Below are 26,654 nucleotides of genomic sequence, written 5' to 3' on the forward strand. Positions count from 1 at the left end.
CAGTTCTGAGTCAAAGGAACAACTTTGGAGTCTATTTCTCAATAACTTTTGTTTTCTTTCTTTATTTTGTTACAGTTGAACTCAACTATTAAGAAAAAATCACAGCAGAAAAACATGTGGAGATGTAAAACAAGAATTATTTTAGAAAGTATACTTAATTTCTCTAAAATAGACAATACTAAATGGCATCAAGAAAAACCCATGGTATGACATTAGCCTCTGACAAACATGGCTTGAGAAGCAAGATATTATGTGTCTATTACTAAAGCTTGCAGCTGACTGGAAATAGGCGTTTCTCTAAGCAAGATATTACAGATGGTCTTCTATAATATCATATTTCAAAGATAGCTCATATTGAGTCATCAAAACTTTAGCTTATTTTCTGGCAATTTTTGATCTTTATGTGAAAGTTATGCTGTACTTGTATTGGATTTGCCAAATGAAGAACACTTAAAGATAGAGTAAATCACTTTGATATGGAACCCCCTACTTAGTCATTCATACATGTACATTATCCTTTTTTCATCATCTCATTCAAAAGCTACCAACAATCTTAATTTTGGATTCTGGTTTTTACCCCAGGATAGAAGATCTCTCCACATGTACCAAAAGAATTAGCAATAACCCTTCACTGTTTGTTTGGTTTTTTTTCCTCCCAGATCCCAGTGATTAACAAACTCTTACTTGTTGCGGGCTTCCAACATTACTTTCAAAGTTTTCAGAGACTGAAGATTCATCTGCTAATATCACTGTGCATTCCTCTACAAGGTCTGTCTTGGAAGAAGTTTTGCTGCTCTTTGACGAATTACGACTTCCTTTTTTTAATCGTCCAGTTTCCAATCCCTTCACTGTATTACTTTGAATGACTTGTAGGTTTTTTACTGCAAGATGACAAAAAAAGAGGTCCTGAAATTCTATGAATTACTGGTATGAGGTAAAAAGATACTCTCAGAAAGTATCAGAAAGAAGTAACATAGTCCATTTCTCATACTGGATTATATTCACAAGCTTCCAATTAAAATGATGCTTATTCCAAATACTACCCTGATTCCATTTTGCATGCAAATCACAAATATCTTCAAAGTAAATAATGAGTAAATGAAGACTGTGTATATATGACTGTTGTTACTGTTTACAAAGCATATAATTTCTCCCCTCAAAGCCCATGCTTCTTTCCTGCACTAACCATCACAGCACCATGCTATACATTACAAAAAATAGAAAGCCTTGTGCTCTCTATGATGGGATCCATTTGTGGCTAACCTAATTTAATAAATTGTGTAAAGCTGGATGAAGAGAAGAGGTGCATTGGCCACAGTTCTGGCACTGCATACACTTACAGAAGTCTCTTGTCTCTTTGTGCCAACCTGAAACAAAGATCATAGCTAACTTGAGCTAAAAAAGAACTAGTCTTGAAAGGAGATACAAAACTATTTGTGATCTATCATTTATCAATGTATTTAATTGTCACCTAAGGAAGATGTTATGTGGGAAAACTATGAAAAGCAGAATGTTCTAAAGAAGGCCTGGCACAGAAATATTACCTCAGAAAACATAAATTTGTTTTCATTTCTAATGCCATTGAGATGGGGTCTTTTGCCTGCATTTCTACAGAGAAAGTAAAAAATATTTCTAAAAGTGAACATCTCATAGAAAATTGAATAAGGACAAAGAATAACACCTCTGGGGAAGCAGCTTCACCTGTGTTACACTAACCATCACCTGTGTTACACTGGACCATCAGCTGGGAAAGAGATACCATTCTGACTTCATTGAAGGCAAGAGGCTTTACTCCTCCCAGGGCTCATTGTATTAAAAAAGGATGATACTGCATCATTGCAACACTTTGAAAGAAAAATGCAGACTTTCATGTATGTTAATGAAACATCCAGGGAAATTCACAGGAGGTAGCAGGACTATTAGACACCAGATTGAACAAAATTTGATGCTGGTGTGTCAAAGAATAAATGCCCTCTTAGAGGTTAAGTTTGCCCCTAGAAACTCAAATGGAGCCAGGAAATATTACTTATGAAAGCCAAATGTCATGGATTCCTTCCTATTGCATCTTTCCTCTACATAAGCCAGTGCGTCCTTGTTCCTAAGAAAAGCTGTAGAAGTCAGGAAATCAAAATAAGACCTTGCAGAGACGGTCTCTTAAAGAGGTCTCAAACTCCTAATCACAAGTTCTAAGTTGCTGTTCTGTATTGCATTTAGAATCTTTAACACCAGAGCCATCCCTCTTGCTGTCCCTGTGGCAAGGATGCCTGTGAGAGAAATGTGAAGGAAAACAATACTTGGTTTCTTCTAAACCTTTTTTAGGGTGCTGCAACTCCATGGCTGTTATTTGGTAAAAGGTATGCCTAAGCAAGCCTGTAACTGTGGAATAGTTTCTCACTCAGCTGCTGCTGAGCTTTCTAGGTATCAGTTAATGTCCCATGCTGTGAAGGTGAGAGTAGATGTAATTCACAGTGGTTAGATTATTAAGTCTTTCACCAGAAGGAACCAAAATCATGAGGCCTTCACTCAATAGAAGTGCATTTGGATGAATAAGGAACAATATCCACAGACCCAAATCTTGAATATTCTACATCTGGAAGAAAAAAAAAAAAAGTTGTTTCAAAGAAACAACCTGTATTTCAGATGGAAGAATAAATACATAAAGACATTTTCTCATTGCATAAATTGCCTTTAGTTTACCATTTGTAATATTTGCATAAAGGTTTCAAGTCAGGAATGATCTTCAGTGCCTGCCTGAGCACTGTTAGCAAGGGCCAGTGGATGCAATTTACAGAAGGGAAGCTTAAAGCAGTGAGGCCACCTAGGTGTACTCCCTTGGAGTCAACAGAGGGGTGAGCTCCACTCCAGGATGTGTTTCTCGGGGGCTTTATGAGATGCGCGCTGTCCTCTGCAGGACCTTACCTCCACCAAGCAAGATAGGTAGAGCTCAAGGGAGATTGTATTCCTTAGGCTACAAGTGGTTTTCATGAATGCCTCGCTATTTGCCGCCTCCTCTCTCTCCTAAACCTGAAGAGATTGAGTATTGAACAATTCTATAAAGATTTTCCCAGAGGAAGATCCTGCCATGAAGATAATTCTCTCAGAATGGTGGAATCCCCTATATGAGTGAATCTGCTTCCTTTGCAGGAAAGATCACTTGCAAAAGCTCCCCAAAATACAGACACAGCCACTAAATCTCGCAATGGTCACCAGGTGGTGCTGTAACACCAAATTTTTTTCCTTTCTCGATACAAAAAGATGTGTGTCGCTCTTGGTTTTCCTAAGTTCTGGCTAGAAGAAATTTCCACCTACCTCGCTTCCATATTCAAATAAATATCTGAAAGATATTTTTATACTTTTTAACAGGATTGTATCAGACTGTTACTGTGGAAAATAAAAGGATTGTGAGCATTCACTTGCCTATCAGTGCTTAGGCAACTGCTGTGCTTGTATCAACAAAACCAATTGTGCTTGCAATGTGTGTGTCAATATGTAACTCCTTTGCTGTCAAGCAAATGTTCAAGGTCCAAGTCATCTACTACATCTCAGAAGAGGTAAATGTATTCATAATCAGTTGGTTTAATGTAGTTTTTGAGCTGTAAAAGACATTAATAGAACAGCTGTGACTGGCAATGAATTAACAGGCTGTGGGTGGGCAGGGAGATAATGTTTTATTGGCGATGATTGCACAATAATGTAACTTAAGAGAACTTCTGGCAACACAGTGATCAGTTCTGTGAGAGGCAGAACGTGTGGTAGTGAATAAGTGTCAAATTTAGGGATTGTATGTGGCTGAACTAACAAGATTGTTGCCAATGGTATAGCAGTATTGTCTGATTATTCTTATTCTGAGAAAACACACTTTTTTAGAGAATAAAGAAATACTGACAGAAGGAATCTTGTTGTATTGAGTGTCATTTGTATGAATCTTCACCTGAACTTGGAATCAGTATTTCTGAGTGTTTCTATATTGTTATTGTACAGGCCATAAAAACACTTTTGACAATACCAAAGAAACATGCTTTTACAATGCCACAGATAGAACTCCTACTGAACCTAGAGACACTCAGTAGATTGGGTAATACAGTACTTTCATATTGGTTATACTGAGTACATTTCATAATATTTTCATTTAATTTGGATGCTCTGAAAGATTCTACACAAAGTATCTTCTTTGTGATATAAAGGATGTATATTAATAGGAAAAGAACTTCACTGTTAAGGCCAGTTGGTCTACTATAGTAAAAATACAAGTAATAGCAAAAAAAAAAAAAACACCAAACAGTGACAGCTTCAGAGTCATTCATTCCAAATGGCAACTCTCTATATACTCACACACACTTAATGAGCATCAGAATATCCATTTCAGCTTCAAATATAGCCTAAAATCATAACAGGATTTTATGGCCACCACTGCTAAATAGGCCCAGATTCAAAAACCTTCCTGTTTTCAATCAGGTTAATGTAATAGATAGTTCACTAAATAATTCAAAGTGGATTAAAATAATTTTAAATTATCAGAAATTATTTGTAACTTTGCACATTAGAGCTAGAATGTTTGTGTCTGATTTCTGAGGATATTTTGCAAAGTTCTCACACATGTGTCCTGGTAGACTGACAAAAGCAAAACACCACTTCTAGTTATTTTGCCCCATCCTCTCCCTTTCAGCCTCTGGTGGAACCCATTTCTCTTCTCTGTCACTTGATTGTGCCTTTTAACTTATTTCAGTCTTCAGACTGTCTCCTTGCAAAGGAGACAGTCTCCCAAAACAAAATTTCTCCTTCACTTTACTGAGGGTTTCTTGGCAACTTCCTGCCACTACTGTGATGCTGATCCTAAGCTGAGCTATTTCATACATTCCTCTATTTCCACCAGTCTACCATTAAGTTTACTAGTCCACTTCCACATTCCAAAAACATTAACCAAAAATAGCTACTGATTATCTTGGTAACTCAGAGAGAATCAGGGCAGGTTCCCTATGAATTCCTTTAAAAACCTAATGCTTTCATCTGATGAATGACATTTTAAGAGCATGGTCTCCTTAGGACTAATTTTTTTTTTCACATTTCTGGTAATAACAAGGTGCAGTTGAGACAGAAATAAAGATGTTTCACAAATATTATTAAATTAATTATTATTTTTCCCATAAAGCATTGGAATTTCATATTGCACATTATGCTAAAGGATCATGTTTGAAAACTCCACAGTTCAAAATAGTGGAGGTGAGCAGAAGAAACATAATGGTATTTTGGGCTTCAGCAAAGCAATAATCCAGTATTTGAAGAATTTGTTTTTGCCTCAGGTTCTCAATATGCTCAAATAGGCAAACTCAGACTTATACAAGATTTATTGTTTAGAAGTCTTCATAGAAGGACTGAAGACTTTCATATATTATGTATCTTATGTATAGTAGTGTTGCTGGAGAATACAGTAGCAGACTTGGTTTATAAACATCTGCTTTATTTAAGCAAACTTGTAATTCTTATGAAGAATTAATTTTAAAATTGAAACACAACTATAATGATGAATTCAAAATAGCTCACAAATTAAATGGAAATCATTTGATTTAGAAGTGAGGTGTATAGAAAACAGAAAAACAGATGTAGATTATCAAAGAAGATGGCATAGTAGCCTCTAAAAGAAGATGGAAAGAAGATGGAAAGTAGCCTCTAAAATCTATTATGTATAAGAAGTATAATGGTGGCAGGCAGATGGTACTTAATTTTTGTTTAGAATTACCTGAGCATTACAGAGTCCATTGTTGAAAATATGTCTAAGAATTATGTACCTCATTCAATTGTATTTATTGGTTTGGAACAGTAAAATTAAAGGTTAATGAAAAGAGCAGTAGAAAATAGTATTTTCTGTTACAGTTTTTTTCTTACAGTTACTGTAAGAATGTATATCCTGCAGTGAATAAAATTATTAAATATGGCATACAATACTTACACTGGGAGCTCAAAAGTGATTGATTACTCCAGAAATTAAAAACTGGGATGACTGCATTGCCCTTTCCAATGACACTCGTAATTTCCTTCTCATTATCTAGGACTTGTAGTTTAACGAGCACATCTGAATTAGAGGTTTGTACCTGAAATGTAGCAGTATGTGGTGCTGTGACCTTTACAAAATACCTAAATAGGAAGAAAAAATTATAGTAATATAACCAACTATACCCGATCATTCTTTTTAGGAAAGTACCTAAATGTTGTGCTGAACTGGAAGCAAACACTTAAAATTGAGTTACAAATCAACTGTTTTCCTGGAATCTGATGGGCTTAGCTTCCTGTAGTGAAGTTTAATGCACTGAATCAACAAAGCAAGTGCTGCTGCTGAAAATTGGGTGGTGTAGCTATTTCTTTTTTTTTTTTTAATTGCCTTATCAAATGTCCAAATAGACATTTGAATGCCTACTGTATTTTTATTTGTTGAATATCATTAGCCAGATTAGGGAATTGTATCATTAAAAAAGTACCCAAGGAAAAAAAAGATTATTTGCTTTCAAAAGGGTAGAGATATCTCCTTGGACGGCAGCAGCTACTTTGGTCAGCTTAAAAGAGTGTGGCATTAAAAACCTGTTGAATTAGAGTCTGAGGAAAAAAATTCAAATAATTGTTATGTTGTTCAAATAGTTGTTAGGCTGTAACCCATTGCTTTATGTATTATATGCTTTTTGTCCATAAATTTAAATTGTTATGACTAATCTCACCAAACAAGCAAAGAAACAAAAACACACAAAGACTCCATAGCCCTGGCTTCAGCACATTTGGAGCTAAAAATATATAATTTTTTTTAAGGTTGGTAACATCAGAAGGGTGAAAGAATGAAAATCATCAAGAAAGAGAGTGCTTACAAAATTTTAGTGCATATAGTTTTTTTTCCATTACACGTTTTTTTCAATTATATTGAAACTGATTCCTTCTCCTAAAGAGACCTCTATCCAAAAATAATCTGTTGGTTTGAAATGTTGAAAAAGCTTCCAGGAAACGGGGTAAAATTTTTTAGAAATAATCTTCAAAATGTACACATTTAATCAGCTCTAAGCACAGGGCCTGTTGTAGTGCAATGCGAAGTTCTTTGTGTAAAAACTTAAGTATAGCAATTTAGGAATGGTCAGTTCTGAGCTCAGAATGGATTTTAATTAATTTAAAAAGGAATATTAAAAACTAAATCATGTTTGTTAAATATATTCTCCTAAAAGAATCAGCACACAAAAATAAAACAAATATAATTTTTTCTGCCAGTACTGCAAGATGGAAATTGGTCTGATATATTGGGAAAAGAGTGTTTCAATACATGTTTATTTCCCAAAAGTACTATGGAATTTCTGTAATTGGCATATGGATAAGACAGAGCTTACAGAAATGCAAAACACTGAATTTTGATTTTGAATTTATAGTCTGTATACCTCACACCTGTTCTTCATTAAGTAGTGGCAATATTTCACAAATAACATTCTCACAAATCAAATGTTAATTTGGTAGCCTACAACATTCAGATATTTGCATCAATATTCTCCCCTTCTAAGAAAGAGGAAAGAACACACTTTTCTGGTAGGGATGACCGATATAAACCCCAGAATTTATTCATTCTTCTCTCAATATTTACCGAAACAGTAGGAACTCTTTGTTGGGTATGTAATACTCCTTAAATTGTAGAGTAGAATAGGTATCATTTACAGCCTCGCGAGAGAGAAATGGAAGGGCACTCTGGGAGCTGCAGAAGCGGAGCTTCCATTTGCCACCTGGCACAGGTCGGTCACCAGTGTGTGCTTCAGCCACAAAAGTGTATCCTTTCTGAAAGGGGAAAACAAAACATTTTTACAGGGCAATAACAATACTCAAAAGGCACCCTGTGACTACATGCAACATACTTTTTGTCCATTACACTTATCAATATAATAAGATGAGCTTCATCAGCAAGAATCTTATAACAGCAGTCTAACTTATGGAGCATTTCTTATTTTAGCAATTTATACTTGGTAAAAAGTTACATGGCAAGTTAAATCCAATTTCATCTAACTGGAAAGCTGACAGGTGTTTTAGGGGCTGATGCAACCAAAGTCCTGAAGTCACTTTCTAACAAAATTATTTGATGATTTAAAATGCTCCTTCATGCTTAGGGAGTGTGAAAGTAGGGGTGGATGAGTTTGCTACATGGAAATTTAGAGATCAGGTTACTTCAGTCTTCAAATCTGAGTCTTTCAGACTCAGATTACTTCAGTCTTCAAATTAACATTTACCCTAATTTAATAATGCCACTGCAGATATAGCATGAAATGACAAGATTTTAATCTTATTTTTATTAATATATTAAAAAAATATTTCTAGTATTAGAAAATTCAAAAAAGAATAAAAAAATCAACACACAATTAATAAGGCTGGTGCAGATTTAGGTACTCTTTATGAATCCTGAGAATAGGAATTTGAGGAGCCAGGATATAAAATAAAAATATTCAAACTTTGATTAATTTGTATTTGTGAAAATGAAGGCAATGTGAAGGTGATTACTTTAAAGGCAGGGAGAGGAAAAAGGGATATAAGGAGTGAAATAGACATTTGTAATATTGCAGGAGAACTCAGCATTAAGTCCCTTTTTCATGTAGTCTGACTTGCCCTACTATCCCCCTATTTCAAATATTAAAATTTTATGTTCCACCCAAGAAATAGTCCAAATGAAAATTCTTTGAAAGGCTCTATTTCTTTCAGTCCTCTTCTAAATTCCTTTTAAAGAAATCAGCATTTACCAGCAAAAAACTGTGTTGAAAAACCCTTATACAATAGGGTTGTGATTTCAGGACTATCCAATAATTCAGGGCTGTGGCTTCATGAATACTGAATATTTAGAATGAAATTAAAATAAATTATTCATTTTTCCAATTTGTGCAGTTGTAGCAGTAAGGCGCTTTACAACCCTTAACCACCACAAGGTAATACCAACCACTCAAAGTAACCATTCAGGAGAACTCACTTATTTAAACATCTAGTTAAGCACAAAGTCACAGGCCCCTCTGTTCTTATCAAGTACACCTGGAAACAGAGAAGGATTTATCCAGATATTCAACTGTTTTCTAACAGCGTGGGATGCATGAGAAGAACAAATTCCACCATTTCTCTTGCATGCCTATCTATAAAGCTACTGTTATACAATCCTGATGTTCACTAAAAATATTCAGAAAATTCAGACTTAGGACTAAAGGTTTGTTTGAGTGAGCGCTTTGAGAATACTACAAGCAATTAGAAAGCACAATAACTGAATTTTGTGTCTGGTATGAAGATCAAGTCACTACTGAGAAATAAGAAAACAGATGTCAACAACCCCAATAAATTTATGTCTCTTTTGTAAATAACCTTCAAGAGATTTCACTACTTAGTTAGATATCTTGTTACAATTCACTGTCTCTTGACTCAGAAAGGATTGTTTTCTAATATACCACCCAAATTAACTTTATGGCAAAGTAAGATGAATCCCTTACAGCCTTCTATGTGTAGTCAAGAGAAATAACTGATCAGTGTCCTTGCTCAAATAGACTTCTATTTTCTAGACTAAATATGGTGGTAGTGATGATTTCTTAAACTCTTATCTATGTAGGTCAGCTGAAGCTTGAGTGCTTATCTCTATCCTTCTCTACAATCTTTTCAAAAGAATTGTGCATACTAAAGACAGTAGAATTAAAAAAAAAAAAAACAAAAAAACCCACCAAGAACTAAAACAAATGCAACTGTATCCAGCAGTAGAAAAAAAAAAACCCAGGAAAAAAAATTTAATGCAACCCCAAAAAATCCAAATAATGCTAAACGAGAACCCAGTATCCATCTTGGTTGTAAAGTTTGCAAAAAGAAGACAGACTTTATTGCTAGTGTGCAGATTTTATATTCATTGTCAATCATTCTGAAATGAACTTTAATGTGTTCCAGAAGTGTCTCTGCAGCAGAGTAACAGTATCTGTTGACAGGATTCCTTTTTATCTCTGTTGCAAATTGCTGAGTCATAGTTTGGAAGCAGAACTGGTAGGTGTACTTTTTTTAAAAAATAACTTCTTATGTAATAATACTGACATTTAAGAATTCAGGCATACTGAATAATTTCCTGCTTGATGTACTACGTTGTTGACTAATTTTTACGAAATACTGTTACAAAAAAATGTAACAGATGAAAGTAATACCATTGTATTCTGTGTTTACTAATTGCAAAATGTCTTGTCAAAGCATCAACAGAACTTTCAAAAGCATGTGGAAGTCCACTGAAACAATAATCAACTATTTGGAAATAGGAAGAACAAGCTAAATTGGAGAGCAAAACGTTATATCCTTACTGAGGAACTGAAGAGCTGAGTGACTGAGAAATGCAAAAAGAACAAGTGAAAAAATACAGCATGCATGCACAATTCTCTTTTAATACTCTAAAAATCACTCTTCGCTGCTATTAACCACATTTAATATTACAAAATATTAACCATTAGTTTAGCAAACAATAAAAAAATTGTGGTTTTAAGAGAGGATGTCTTCAATAGGGAAGAGCAGGAGTTCAATGAAAACGGCCATTTTCATCAGTAATTGACAGAATCACTGAGGCTACTGTGCTGTACCCTTGGGAAGTAAATATGTACCCTTATCATTCCTTATTCAAACTTTTTATGGACACAAGTTAAACATTGGCACAAAGTTTACTGTGCTCAGTGTTATGCACGAAAAAGAGGAAAAAAACTCAAAACAACAGCAGCTGGAAAGAGTACAGAAGAGAAAATAATCAAAAGTTTACTAATAAATACTTAGCATGGAAGCAGATCAGGGGTGGTCTCTGTTCAAACTTGCTAATAAATAAGGGTGTGCTTTTACTAACATTATGACATAGCAAAAAATCTCCACAGAATTTGGGCATTGTTTATTATTTTTTAAATTATACTTTCCACAACAACTTCTTGTATTTACCTTATTTTTGGGATAAACATGAGGTGCCACTTTGAAAAAGGCATGTGGCATTTCCTCCTGTGTGTCATTATCAAGAACATGAAGTCTACAGAAAGGGATAGTGGTAAACACCTTTGTAAATATAAACATGTCTTCTGGAACAATAAATATTTCTCTAAAAAAGAAAAATTAAATTATATCAAAATTATTTTCAGAAATAAAAGGGTATGTGCAACACAAAGCAAAAAATATTGCCATGGTTTAACCCCAGCCAGCAATTAAGTAAAATGCAGCTGCTCACTCACTTCCCACACCCAATGTAACTGAGGGAAAGAATCAGAAAGGAAATATAAATCTAGAGTGTTAAGAACAGTTTAACAACATAAAAATATATACTAATAAATATTCTAATAATATGAATATTTTTAATGATTAGGAGAGGGAGAGAGAGTAACAGGACCCAAAAGAAATGAATGATGCTCAATATAATTGGTCGCCACTCACTGACCAATAGCCAGGCTGTTCCTGAGCAGTTATCAGCCCCCTTCCAGGTAATCCTTCCCCAGTTTATATACTGAACATGACATTCTCTGGTATGGAACAACCTTTTGGCCACTTCAGGACAGCTGTCCTGGCTGTGCTTCCTCCCAAATTATTGTGCACTTCCTCACTGGCAGAGCGTGAGACATTGAAAAGTCCTTGACTTGGGGTATGCACTCAACAACCAAAACATCAGTGTATTATCAATACTGTTATCACACTAAATCCAAATACATTGCACTCTACCAGCTAGTAGGAAGAAAACAAAGAATTTAAGAAGAAAATGAACTCTGTTCCAGCCAAAGCCAGAACAAGTACATGCCAGAATCTAAGGAAAGCAGACAGATAAGTAAGTTTTTAAGCAGGTTAGTGAAAAACCAGAGTGTATCAATACTATTCCCACATAAGAATTGTACAGGAGTCTGTGAAACTCACCTGAAAACCAGAAACCAGGCATTTGGTGGTTGATCAGCATATGTTACTGCATAGTCAGTGAAATACATCTTACACCATTCATCTTCATAACAAGGAAACTTTTCAACTGAATTAAAGTTTCTCTTAAATATTTCTCTGGAAAGCAGAAAACAAGATAAAGACTTCAATCTAATCAGGATGGCATATACATTTACTGACTATTACTTATGCTGATCATGAAGAGCACTACTTTGTGCATGAATGTAAAACAACAACATAAAATGTGCTACTAATGTTTCTCTAGTAGCTGTTCACTCTTAAATAAAAAAATCATGGAGGGATCAGTTCTTTCAGACCTCATGGCAAATATACACATATTTCTATACATCAGTCTACTTGTGACTACAGCTGCTTCTAATACCCCAAGATGTTATGGTTTCTAGAAAACTTTACCTCTTTTTTAAAAAAATAAATTTCAGTGAGCATAACTTCACTTTCTTTATATTAAATTGTCATTTTAAAGCTGTGGAGTCATTAGGATATTAAAATCCCTTTATTTACTTTTAAAACATTTTGGAACAACAAAGGAATAAAAGCAAAACTTATTGGCCAAGGTGATAGATTATGTTAAATAGAAATCTGTCAGCTGTTAAAAAAAAATTAGGCACAAGAACATTGGCATGATTTTCACACTCAAAAGTATCCCTCAGGACAATACCTATGAACCCCATAAGTTTTATAAGTTTTAAGGCAGGCTAAAAACTGCTAAAATGGAAGGCTAATATTTGGAAAAAGGCTTTGGTTGCAAAGTCCTAATCCCATCAATGTACACAAAATTAGAAGAAGTAAAAGGTGATATGAAATTATACCTGGTGTGAGTGTTGCTCAAATTGCTGGTTATAAGGAGAGAGGATTTATATCCACAGGCAGTAATTATTGCCAGTTTTCACTCCTCACCCCTGGAAGAACTGATTTACTGCTAGATCAGTTGTGTGAACACTTGCAAAAAGATTTTTGGAGGACTTAATGGAAATTTGTGATCCCCAGAGAGTGTTAGGCTTGCAAATGACTTAATGAACACTGTTGAAATTAGAATAGCCATCTTTCCAAAAGCTGTAATAAAATATCAGGGAAAGCATAGAAATACACCTACTACATTTCTACTACCTAGAAATACATCTGCTTCAAGCAAGTGCAACAAAAAAGTCCCCTGCTGAGAAAATAAACTGTGTACAATTACATAGTAAAGCTATCTTCTTTCTACTATAAATCATGATTGCTTAACAGATAGCACAAATCAAAAACAATCCTGACATCAACTGGCTAACTGCTTAACTAAGGAATCATTGTCAGATCTATACTTATGGAGCAGCTTACCCAATACTAAAAAAATTAAATAAATGCAAAAGGTAATATTTTAGAACAAAAAAATTGGAAAAAATTGGTAACATATCTCAAAATTAGATTTTACTCATGTAGGGTACACAGAATAAAGCATAGCATATATTTAGTAAAAAAAAAAAATTATCCCTTCCATCAGGGTTTTGTAATTTTGACACGAATAATGCTCTTACCATACTTATTTTGTGAAAAAGTTTATGACAACTGCCTACAATAAAATAGTTTTATTTATTGCATGATTACCTTAACAATGTTACTGCACACTCTTCAAAATTTAACTCAATCAAAGTCCACAGGTTTTTCAAAGTTTCTTCAACATCAGTGTTTTCTTTAGTACCTAGAGATAATCAAATAAGTTACAAAATATAACATCCAATTTTGTTATTGTTCTAAATTTACACTGGCCAAATAATTCTGAAAAATATGACTTATACAAGTAAACTGCCTTATTTATTTGGAGTTTTACAGAAGTCTCACTGAGCACAAAACCGTGTTTTCCTTTAACAGAGTATTTTCCATTCATCACCATCTTTGTACTTTTCAGCACACCTACAACTGCAAAAATTATGTGATCAATATTTTTTCCAATTTACAGGTTTTTCACTGTAACATGTTGTAGTGATATTTGGCAATCTCTGTCCTCAGACAATATGCTATTTAACTCCCAGCAACTTTCATCTGCAGATACCAGGAAGGGGTAGGGATGCACCTAAACTATTTGTGTAGCTAACAGGAAAAGAATTGGGCAGCTCTAATGGGTAATTCACCCCATCCATGTTGGATAACTCACTTAACAGGATGTGATGTCATCTCAAGGTGTCTGCTTCTGTACATGGAATACAGATAAAAACTAGACTGATTTGACAGTTTTCAGCAGTACAATACAAATCTTGGTTTATTCCAAAAAATCCCTTACTTTTTTAAAAATAAATATCACTTATTCTAACTTGAATGTGTCTGGATTCAAGCCATAAATTTTGAATGTCAGACTAAAGATTTTCTTGTTAACCTTTGGATATCAGCCTAAAGAGACTGTTATTATGAAATTCCTTTCCTCCTGTGGGTACTTAAAAATTATAGCAAAGTCTTTTCTTATCTGGTCTTTCTGAAATGACAAACTACCAACGCCCAAGTACAAGGGCTATATTCAATCCTGATTCTCACAACTCTACTCAGAATTTTGTGGTTGTTATCTTTCTTTCTTCCTGGACTGTGGATAGTGTACTTGGACACAGTATTTCAGCTGAGATAAGAGAATTGCTGAATAGGAAATATGCTATGAGTCCTGAACTGCTATGCAGGATTCCTCTACCTATGTGCACAAGAATGATGGATAGTATCAGTACAGTATCTTTGCAGGACAGCATCAGACTTCGATACTGCTGTGTTCCACTGACTGCTCATTATGATGCTTAGGTTCTTGTATGTTTTCCTTTACATTTCCAGAAAAAAAAAACAGCCCTTACCTAAATCTACATTAATACAAATTTTGGTTTAGTATCTATGCAAATCTAGGGGGGTGTATCTTTTGTATACTTTTTAGTATCATATGTGCTGACTGAGTGGTTAGGAATACTTAAGAGAACTACAAGTTCTATTTCATTAGTTTCAGCTAATTTTACCTAGATATTAATTAGCAAAAAACTCTACAGTGAAGTTTTTAATAAGAGGAAGCATGAAACATTTTTGAAAGGCATTTATAAATGCACACCTGGTTCTCTGCTCTTCAGTATTTTCCTAATATAGGTCCCTCGCCAGATGGCTTGAATTTTGAGAGCTGCTGCTTCTTCTTCAGATGTGGGAGTTCGATTCTCACAACTTCTAAGGGATTTCTCCTCACTGGTCTCTGAAGGATTGGAAGAATGAGTAACATCAACTAAGCTGGAAGTCCCGTTCCTGTTGCTTCCTGTAAAAAATTAAAAAAAACCCCAAACAAATAAACACAAAACACCAAGAGAGTGATTTCAAGCATAAATCTTCTATGATGAAAATATCACTCTTGCAATTTTGGTTTTATCATAAGTTGGAGAAAATATGCTTTATAATTACACAAAGTCAAAATGTCAGCCACTTTGCTAGTTACAAACATCAAATCATTTAATTTTTCTTTTCATGGACAGCTATTGCAGAACATTTTTTAAAATCACATCTCTTACTGTAATTTCAAAATGTTCTTCCAAACGTGAACCAAGAGGATGTGCTCCACTAAAGCCTGACTCTGTACACAGCTTAAAAGAGCTTCATAAGATTTTAATTACTTTTGCCTCTCAATCTGATAATTTTATTAAGTAATAATTTCAATACTAGTGTTGTTGAAAACATTTTGTTTAACCCTTGTAAAGGAGCCATGGAATAAGGGTAAAATCTATGATAAAGGGAGAGCCCATTTATTGGACTGACTTTATGTTATCAAGGAGTTTCAAAGTGCAACAGAAATTAGTGGGTTCTGACAGGTTAGCAATGAGGTCTTTGAAGGCATTCTTGCCTAGAAATTAGCATCCTGGGAGCCATCAGAACCAGGACTTAGGGAAGGGTGTGGGGAGCAACACTCCAAGGGGCCAGTGCCAGAGGTGTAGTTTGGAACTGCACACATATGGAATAAAGGGAGCAAGACAGCATGATAGGAAGGAAACAGTGCCACAAAAGGAAGTACCAACAAACAAAAAGGAGGAGAGGAATCTGCTTGAAAAATGTAGACAACATTGCAGGCACGCAAGCTATCTTAAGATATTGCTTTCATCAGCCAGATCACACATTTCAATCTAATCATTTTTATTCAATATTGCTAAATCTGGCTGTGTTCTCAAACCACCACTTCTCATCAGTATTGCATTTCCAAACCCTAGAAAGCTTCTTTAATGCTTGGGGACTGGAAGATTATGCAACCCCACTTCAGTAGAAACCACATTAGAAGTCGACAATATGAATGGTACAACCACTTTTATAAGACAGAAACACATAATCAATTACAGAATAATACAGACTTGAGTGGACCACTGAAGGTCATATGGTCCAATCCCACATCCAAAGCCAGATGAATTTAGACCAGGTTGCTCCTGTTCTTGAATAAATGTTCAGTCCATTTTTTAATACTTCCATAACAATTGAGACTCCATAATTTAAATGGGCATTCTTTTCCAGCTTTTGACTAGCCTCATAGTGAAAAAAGTTTTCCTAATCTCCAACTGGAATTTAACATGTTCTAAAATGTGTCCTGTCTATGTACCTCTGGAAATGTTTTGGCTCTTCCATTCATTCATTACTGTAACACACTTGAAAATGAATTTGTTCGATCTACAAACTTGTCTATTTTACAAATAAATAACCCAGTGGCAAGATGACTTCTGACCTCACTAATCATTGTCTTCATGAAAGGGAAATAGACTTCGATTTTCAGCTCGTGCTTTGCCTCAGAAAAATGAGTTCTGCTGCAGAGCCTACATTCCTCATATAAGGCAAAACAATGTTAACAGTTGTATATATATGAACACGCATCTACACAGATTGACCTAATAGGTAAGAATACCCTTACATGGAAAAGGAATCAATAATATAGAAAAATAAATACAAAAAGTATAGGTGTGGTGTTGCCCTGTGAACCAGCTAAAAACTTCATCCACTGAAGATGCAAAGTGTGCTCCATAACAAGAAGTAAATACTTATAACTCTAGAAATAAAACATTTCATTTGTGAGGAGAAACAATATATGGATATACAGTAAGCTAGTTAAATGTTAAACTGTTTCTGAAAACACAAATATAAAAAAATTGTATGGATTGTCACACAAAAATAAATTATATTTATAGAAACTTTCAGAAGTTACCCCAGATCAGGCCAAAACCCCAAAATTAAGAGTATATATTCCTAAAGTATATATTCATAGGGAGGCTCTTTTTGTTCTATTTTTTTTAAAACAATGTAATAAGAACAAATTTTTTTTTGCAATATTTAAGGCAAAATAATGAGGTCTTAAATAAATATGCTGATCTTTCAAGGCTTTTTTAACTTAACAATTCTTAATATTTTTTCTTGTAAGCAGAGAAATGTATATTGTGAAATGCTTTAATCAATCAATCTTGAGCTAGTGAATGCTTTAAGTCCATCAGTATTGAAATAATGGATGTTTCAAATTTGACATTATGATCGAAAACAGATTTGTCAAAAATCTCTGACACACCTTAGCTGTTAATCAAAAGACACTGTGCTAGTAATAAAACTGAAGCTTTCAAAGCAGCCTAGCAAGACGCTGTTCACCATAAAATCACTGCAGTTTCTGGAGGCAATGTAGGAATGATTGTTTGAAAAAGGAGTATTTTGCATGTACTGAAGAGGCATTTTACATATTCAAACAAATAATGTCAAACTTTCCCTCACCCTTACTAGAACTCAAGTTCAAATCCAAAGTGCAAGAAGAAACAAATGTTCAGAATTCTCTTTTCATTCACAATGCAACACAACACAACCTTATAATCAATCTTAACCTATGTTTCTGGAGGAGAGAGAAGCTTGTTCTGAAAAAGAACTGAGCGGGACATTCCAAATACAGTTTCACAGTCAAGATAAGCTCTTAGAAAACAGCTTGACTTCTAGATAAAATTTCAGACCAGAAGGTTTTAGGAGTACTGTACACAAAGCGCACTCCACTTCCAACTTGAAAGTTGGAATTTATCCATGAGAAAGAAATGTAGCCCCTGAATTGTGCCTGAATGACTGTTAAGTGTTTGAGACTCTTGAAAATCAGTGCCACAGACCTCCACTGGCTCACTATTGGGCTCAATGAAACCAGGTCAAGGTAAAAAAAGAAAATGTGCAACAGAGAGCAGGCAGGCATCCTGATATGCTTCCTTTCCCAGGAAATATCACATACCTCTGTAAATTCACTATCTCATGATTTCCCAAAGTTCTGCATGGCCCCTTTATTCACTCTCCTCCCAGAATACAACAGAAGAGCCATGCCATGGGGAAGCACTCAGCTTCAGATACTTCCACCTTTTTTTTCATATGTTCACATAGCATGGTCTTCCACTTGTTTCTGGTGGCTCCTCTGCTAATTGCTCCTTGGGAATGGATAATACTTGGCAGTCTAATAAATATGACTAGATCATTTTCAGGATGGCTTCTCAGAAACCTTTGCAGCCATGACCACTAACTGCAGTAAATCATAATATCCTTGCCCTTGCTATTGAATTAATCTCAAGACCCAGATGACAAAAATATTTTATTCATCTGTTATGGTAGTTTACACTGATATCTGTTAGGTTCCAAAAGGTTACAACCTCAGGTCTTGACAAGATTTGAGCAACTAACTTGACAATGCAGCAGAGCTAATGTGGGGGCAGAGCATTCAGCTGATGCCAATCCTTCTAGGCCTTTCTACAGTGTAGTTTGCAGCTGGTATTGCCTGCCATCTACCTCTTTTTCCCTGACAGTTCACTTGGTTTATGCTTTATTTCTTAAGGTTTCTGCATGGAACCTGAACAAAAGCATGCATTTACTCCAAAGCAACCTTTATTAAGCAGGGCAAAATGTCAATAAAGGTCAAAAAATGTCCAATATCAATAAAACCAAAGGGAAACAATTACCTTTCCAGTCCAATAGGGATCTCTCGTAATTTAATTTTAGAAAAGCAAATAGTTTAAAAGGACACATTGGACACTGGAAGAAATAAAACTGAAACAGAACTTTCTTTCTCCATATATTTATTCCACTTTTTTGATTCACTGCCCAACTCCTAAAAAATATTCTGTCACAGTGGATCTCATACTTTAGTAATTTATATGAGATCTTTGCTACAACCTGTCAACTGTGCTAATTATTCAAATCTATTTTAAAATGTCTTCTAATGCTGACAAGTGTTTAAGGGTTTTTTTTGGAATGCAGAAATCAGTAGCACAGTAATCTTTAAAAAATGTGACAGGTGTTGTTTACTTTCAGTAGTTTGATAAATGTCAACATGCTGACCCTTGCAACATGCTCTTGTCATGGGATGCAATTCTCTGAAAAATACCTGCCTCACAATAAGAAAAACCTTCAGAAGAGTGGAGATTCAGAGGAAAGTTCCCAGTAAGGAGAGACAAATATTTAGGCTTATAAGTGCTTTCTTAAAGGGACAAAAGTATTACAACATTGTGTCAGTAAAGACATTTGTGTAAATTTGAATTTAGTTTTTTATACTATTTTTCCAGAATACACTGATTTTGATTAGTCAGTCAAAAGGAAGTTAGTATAATTTTGTTTGATCAAGTAGAAACACTTTATTCTTTAAATTCACAATAGACAAAGAAAAAGCTAAGTACCCATAAAAAGCCTTCAAATGGTGATTGTGTCTCTTCCCACCAATCAGACAAATTATTTTTCTGTTGTGGTATGAAACCATGTACATAAGGCTTTTATTAGTAAACTAGATGCTAACATTAATAGATTAAAAAGTTATAGAGGCTGAAAAATAAGTCCTAAAATGGAAAAGAGCCATGTGTTTGGTTGCCAGGCAAACTTAATTGTAACTGTGTAAAACTCCAGCTTGCATAAAAAATGAAGCAAAGAAACAGTGCAAAGAGAATTATCCCTGCTTGTAATAAATATGTTGGCCTTCCAATGGCTTCTCTCAGAGTATGTTGAGGTACACAGCACTCTCTGACCACAGGCTGGAGAAGAGGCAGTTGGTGCTGTAGCCAGTTTCACACTATAAGGGTATGACTAACCAGCCAACTAGCCAGGCAACACAGCAACACAGTAATTTCCCAAATAACAAGCTTAAAAAACAAGCAAGCAAGCAAGACAACAAAAATTTAAATATCCCCCCCCAAAAACCAAACAAAAACCTCTCAACCCAACACTAAGAAATAGCTGAACTTTCAATGAAGATACTAACTTGAGTCTTCCTTCACTCTCATTTTGTGAACAATATAGGCATTTAAGATCTTTTCAGCTGATAATTTGAATGAAAGTGATGAGGTGCAGTAAAACAGGTAAAAAACACAGATGTTTGCTAATGTTTGTTAATACTGACAAATGCAACTCAAAGAAGACCAAGGGGAGTTTTATAAATTAACAAAGGGTAAACAGACCTTCTGGAAAAAAGTAAAGGATCATTTCTATTCAGAGATGAGCCTCGGATGTCCCGTCAACACAGTAGAAGTCTTAGGCTTAAAAATTAATTGTGCCTACTTAAGCAAGAAAAAACAAGAAGAGAGTGTAGTGGGCTTCCCTGAAAATAAGAATGGGCAGATATATTTGAAGTAATCAGCAATATCAATACATTACCTGAAAACACAATGTCATCCCCAGAAACATCAGTGATTTCAAAATCCAGAGTGAAGGACCTGAAGGCAAATTTATACCTGCAAAGATCCTTCTTGTCTGATACATATTCAATTAAATACCAAAATGCATTATTGAAAACCTAAAATCAGAAAGACGAAAAGAATGATTAATTTATAAAGATTGATTTATATTGCTTCTCATTATTGTTTCAAAAACTGTTTCCCTCTTCTCTTACCATGTATAAATGAAATCTTTAACTTCTTCAACCAAATACTGTATCTGAAAATTAATCCCAACTGTAGGACTATAATGCTTCAAGACAACAGAGAGAAAACCTGTTTCATGCCTGGCTTATAAAAACAAGAAAATAGGACTTATTCTACAGTGTGTTTGTCACCCAGAAACATCCTAGTTTATGTGTAGGGGGTTGATGGCCTCATACCAGAAGACAGAAGAACATATTATAACTGCTATAATGACAATGGGAGTTCTAAACTCGAGGTTTTAGGATAGAGACAGGGAACTTAATGGGAATGCTTTCAGGATTAGGAAATGCCACAGCATGGGAAGATTTGGCTCTACTTTTATGCTTTGACATATTGATTCTCTTTAAAGAGCAGAAATCCAGTCTTTTCCTCCCCCATTCCTAGTAGATGGGAATTTTAGAGTGTGCTTTAAAGAACTAGTTTCATAATCTGACTTTAAGAATATAGTAAGAACTTACTGGAAAAGACAAGATTTTTCTCTTTCACTGCCCTTAGTTTCAGATTTTTCTGCTTTCTGGAAATGTATTTTATGTATTTTATTACTAATAAACATTTCCTTTATTTTTAAATTTGTAAAACTAGGAAAGAAAGAATACAGAAGATCCTTTTTTGCATTCAGAACAATTCTTCACTGTTTGTATTAAAGACAGACAGTTTCCATATTTTCATCCTTGAATCATTGTCAGCTCAGTGCCTTTCATTTATCTAATATCTGTCCTTCTTTTTTTTTGTTTTTCAGCTATACATTGTTCTTCTTAGAGGAGGAGAAATTAAAGGATATACATGTTTATGACTACTGAATTTTTCATAAGGTCTCAAAGTTTTGCACATATTTCACATGAACATCTGCATTTAAAATTTGTTTATTCCATTCCTGAGTTCAAAGCAATTTTTTTTCCTGGTGGACTTGGCATGTAAATTACCTCTTTCATGAGTGGTGCACCTGTAATCATTCTTTATTAATTCTGTTATTTTGCTGAATTTGAGCTGGTGTCCAGCCCATGTATAAAAGTGCTAGTGTTCTAATTTTTAATATCAGTAACTATAAAAAATATTAAACCCTTTTTTCTATTCAGTCTTCTAAAATATGCATAAACAGTCTAAACTGCAGGAGCATTCCAGTACTTTGATGAAAATAAATGAATCTGTATTATATAAAATATTGACTTTAGAAAAATCAAGTTATAGCAATTTGATCAATATTTGCATACACATAAAAACTAGTGTATCTTTTATAAAAATGTATTTTTGCAATCTTTTTATAATATTGGAAAGCTATAGCATAATATTGGAAAGCTATAGCATAGAGATCTACAGAAAAGTGTAATGTTTTCATCATATATCTTCAATTTATTGTGCATAGAAGCAGAAAAGTTGAATAAGAATGCTGCCGTTTCAAGAAACAGAGAAAACCACCCTGGAATACTGTGAACAAAAGAACTCATTACTGCCTTCAGAAATATAAGCTGTAATAAAGTTTTCCTGTTGAATCAACATAAGACACAGAAAGTAAACATTAGACTTTCTGCATTTCAGGTAGCATCTTTCAATTCAAAATGAAGTTTTAATATAAACACAGCTAATGCTTTCTGCCCCAAAGTATGCTAAACCAGATCAACAAAAATAGACTCAATTTAGAATGTGCTACTCTGTGCACATTGAAGTTTCTCTTCTTAAAAGAAGATAATTATCACACAGTTGCAAGTTATGTAATTTGGGCTTACACTTTATAATGAATTCCACATTCACAGCGTGCAGGTGGTCCTTGCCAAGTGCACAGGCATGGTTTTGAAGAGGGTAATGACAACATTAAACAGTTATCCAGCATCTGTAGCTTTTACATATGCACTCATTCAAAACATTTGCTCACCTTGATGTTTTTTTCAGCTATTTTAGTATCCTGGAGGCCAGGAGGACAATAAGATACTTCCAACTCCTTCAAGGATTTAGGAAGCTCATCCTTACTGCTGTAATTATTTATCACATTTCCAACAGCTCTCAGGATAGCTGTAGCCTGTTCTATAAATCGAGAGCTCTCCTGAGGAAAGATAATAAACCAACCATTGTTAGAAAGATTGCTTTAAGATTTTCTTTGGTTTTGTCTCTGGGCCATGACAGAATACAAGCATGTTTTCTGTGATGAAGTACAAAACTTTTGGAATTCATTCAGTTGTCCTTAATATTATAAACTGTAAAATCAATTATGTCTCTGATATTCAAAAGCGTATCAATTGCTCACTGATTTTAGCCAGTGAAATAAATAACAGGCACTATAAGATATATCTATTCATTGTTTTATTTTTCCTATATCATTAGTCCTAGGAAATTTAATCAAAAATAAGATCCATATAGAGACTTTCTACTGCAGTGATAATAGTGTCAGCTGAAGTGCTCAGCATCTTCTGTTATGGAAGGACAAATTAGTATTAGTATCCTGCTGAAAGCAATGATCAAATGCATGCTGCCTAAAGCATCAATAATCTTCATCAGGATTTCTGTGCAAGAATGTGAACACTCTCCTGCAAATGACATACTGCAAAGTTGCTTCAAAAAGAAGCACAGGAAAAATCCAAGGATAAAATTCTGCTTTATTTTCTTGATGAGAAATACCTTTTCATAAAAAAATTGAAGGCAAGGGGGTACTACAGCCACAAGATATTTTTAATGATCCAATTTCTTATATTTCAACTTTTTTATCACAATAAAAGCGATAAATTTGCCCAAGCTGTTTTTGTGCTCTATTATTAGGACCCAGAATCTACACTGCTATGTAAATTTACTGTTACACTCACCTTTTAAAATGTTTTTGCACAAATGTTCTCTAGAAAATATATTCCCTCCCCTCAGGGACTTCAATAAATATTTGGGCCTACTGCTTGCTAGAGAAACCTTGAAAATATGGATGATAGTGGTGTCTGGATTATGGACAATGAAGAACAAAGCTGCAGTAATTTCTCCCCTTGGCCTCTTAGCTCAGCTATGAAAAGTTGTTTGATTAAATTGCTCATTTAACATATAAAAGCTGCTTTCAGACCTGGTGAGTAATATGCAATCTCATTGGACCAAACATACTTCACTGATGTGAGGTTTTACTTAAATAGTCAGGTATTTTTTAATATTAATTAATATTTATACATGTATTTTATGGCATGCCTCAAAGAGTGAGTTATACCCTACCCTAACATATATAGTTCAACAAAAGCATTTTTCACATTTTATGCTGCACTTCTTTGTAAACCACAACACTACCCAATTTTAACTTACATATTTATATAAGATAATTTTTGCATGCACTAGGCATCCAGTACCTGTTGTGCTGTAAAACACATATCTTTTACGCCTTTACCAATTTCATATTAAAATTAATACTATGCCATTGAATATAATAACTCTAAATGGAAATCCAATACTACTTCACTTTAATTAGCAGTCAGAAAAACTGTTATCACAATGTTTGATTAGCCATTATGCACACCTTCTGAAGAGCTGGTATCACAGCCTCCTCTTCTCCAAAGACACATGGCACCATGGTACACAGCTGAATGTGGTGCCCTAAGGGACATCTTACCGTGAAGAGCAGGATGTGTCGCCTAAAATCAAGAAAAAAACCCAAACAAACAACTTTTTTTTTTTTAATTGCAACAATTCTTAAGCTTTTCCTTTCATGCATTTGGTAATATCATTGTCAGAACTGTATTTAGGTGAAGAAGCTTATCCAGGCCACAGCTTCAACGTGTTAACCAGAGATTCAGCAGTGAGAGTAAGAAAGGAGAGTTCATGCCCCCCAGACACACTGGTAGTTTTTATTACATCTTCTTTTGACTGAAATTTAAGGGCTCTTTAGCCACTAACAGACAGTGGGAAGAGGATGCCTTCCATGCTTACCAAGTGACTTCTCTTTTAGAATGAAATAAAGAATTGGTCAATAAGCCCATTTGTCTCCCAAACCTTTTGTAAATTAAATCTGACTCTTGTCTCAGACTGGAGTAAAGAGAATCAAAGGTGGGAAGCTTATAAATTTGAGCTGATGGTATCTGTTAGCTTTGAAATTTACAGGTGCAAAAAGATACATATCTTTGGCCCCCTTGCAGTACAGAGAGATACAGCTTTTAGAAACTACACTGAGAAAATACATATGAATCTAGAACTAGATGTGAATGTAGTCTATATACATAATAATAACTATTCCAGTTTTAGTCTGAATCAAAACAAATAAAGAGCACTATTAAAGATCTTTGATTTAATTTCAGTATGCTAGAATTGTGGTATTTTCTTTCTATGCCTATTTATTTGACATCTTACTTAATTTTTGGAAATACATTTTGTTTCATCTCTTTGAATTTTAACTGATGATTTTCTCTTATTGGGAAAGTAGAAGACCTCAGTTAGTTAGGCAGGAACATTATGCCCATAACAAGACATGAAGATGTCATTTTCCTGGTTTCCCTGGAAGGGTTTTCAGAAAATAACAAATCAAGGGCTTTTGCTTTTTATCTATTTCTTTATTTAAACAATCAGCCAACGCCCCACACTGAATATTTAGAGTTACATGCAAACAGAAAAACTCATATTAAGCAAGATGTGAATGGGAAGTGAGATATGCAAGACTTCATGAATAAGTTCTCCTATTATGTTTCTTTTTCAAGAAAAGCATTGAAACCTCCTATGGTAGCATCATGCTTTTACAGTTCCACTAAGAATGCTAATTCTTACATTTTTCTTGCTACTCCAGGGAACATTTCAAATCATTCTAGTTAGAAACACTTTTAAATAGGAATTTGTAGGAATTTAAATATATTTTTTAGCAAGTCAGTGTGATTTTTCTTGTTAAATGGTCCTAAGTAAGAGTAAAGAACTCAGAATTGTTATAAAGTGTTGGTAAATTCACAGTAATTTGGCAGTCCTACCAAATCCTAGCTAGAAACCAGTCTGATACTCTCAAAACTTACATTTTAGGAAATAAACTCTTACTGGGTTACTGTGTAAACAATCGTTTCAAGCCTTAACCAAAGAGTCAGGACAGAAATGAAGCCTCATACATACCCAACAGGAAGATTTACCACAGTAGCTTTGGTTGCAGATGTATGCATCTTTAAGACAAGTTCTCCAGGAGCCACTGATTTCCAAGAGAAATATTCAACCCTCAGCACACCTGTTGAACATTCTTGTTCAGTACCTAGGTTAAGACAACAAAACAAAACAAAACACAATCCCCATAATATGGGGAGGCTGAATAACATTCAGACATACCTATGCAGAATCTGTAGCTACTTCACAATCATTAAAATACTCATTTAGGTTTTGCTAACACAGAAAAAACCCAGCCACTTAAAACGCATTGGTGCTACAAAGCATGGCTTATTTGTACAATTTGCTAGAAAAGAATGGTCATAAAATGTGTTACTAAGATGTTTACATCTGATGCCTTGAGAGGTTACGTAGAACAAAGGCTAGATGGTGTTAAAGAAATAAAATAGGTATTTATTAAAAACTTAGGGTATCACATCAGACATATTCCAAGTCACTTAAGGCTGCTGTAAAAATCCAAACAAATCCTTTTTGCCCACATGAAAATTAAGAAAATAGCAATTAAAAATATATATTTATTAACATTTATAAATTACAGTTTAATTATTTTAACAGAATGGTCAGTTTGGTTTTTTTAAGCATTCTTTTAGTTCTCTCTACTCCACTCTAGATGCATTAAATTACATCCATGTCAAGTGTTTAAATATCTGATCAACCTAAGCCAACTACCATAAAATGCCATCACTCTCCTGAATTCCATTCTATGTTTTTAATGAAATACAAGGAATTATTATTTAAATCATTCAAGTTGTTGGGTTTTGAAAAAGCCAACTT

General features: G+C 34.5%; 1 protein-coding gene across 1 annotated transcript in view; it reads right to left on the bottom strand.

Annotated features, from left to right (window-relative positions):
* The window catches only part of ADGB (androglobin), an 87,215-nt gene that overhangs the window by 16,922 nt on the left and 43,639 nt on the right, over window positions 1-26,654 (bottom strand). Inside the window, exons 17-27 of the mRNA XM_059843290.1 lie at window positions 25,836-25,968; window positions 24,268-24,382; window positions 22,663-22,830; window positions 20,527-20,665; window positions 14,975-15,169; window positions 13,507-13,600; window positions 11,884-12,018; window positions 10,930-11,083; window positions 7,607-7,794; window positions 5,948-6,132; window positions 685-881 (exon numbers count right to left, since the gene is read on the bottom strand). Coding sequence (XP_059699273.1) covers window positions 685-881; window positions 5,948-6,132; window positions 7,607-7,794; window positions 10,930-11,083; window positions 11,884-12,018; window positions 13,507-13,600; window positions 14,975-15,169; window positions 20,527-20,665; window positions 22,663-22,830; window positions 24,268-24,382; window positions 25,836-25,968 — 1,703 coding nt within the window. The remainder of the gene's footprint in view (window positions 1-684; window positions 882-5,947; window positions 6,133-7,606; window positions 7,795-10,929; window positions 11,084-11,883; window positions 12,019-13,506; window positions 13,601-14,974; window positions 15,170-20,526; window positions 20,666-22,662; window positions 22,831-24,267; window positions 24,383-25,835; window positions 25,969-26,654) is intronic.

The sequence above is a fragment of the Haemorhous mexicanus genome, chromosome 3 (assembly GCF_027477595.1).
Source record: "Haemorhous mexicanus isolate bHaeMex1 chromosome 3, bHaeMex1.pri, whole genome shotgun sequence".
NCBI lineage: Eukaryota > Metazoa > Chordata > Aves > Passeriformes > Fringillidae > Haemorhous > Haemorhous mexicanus.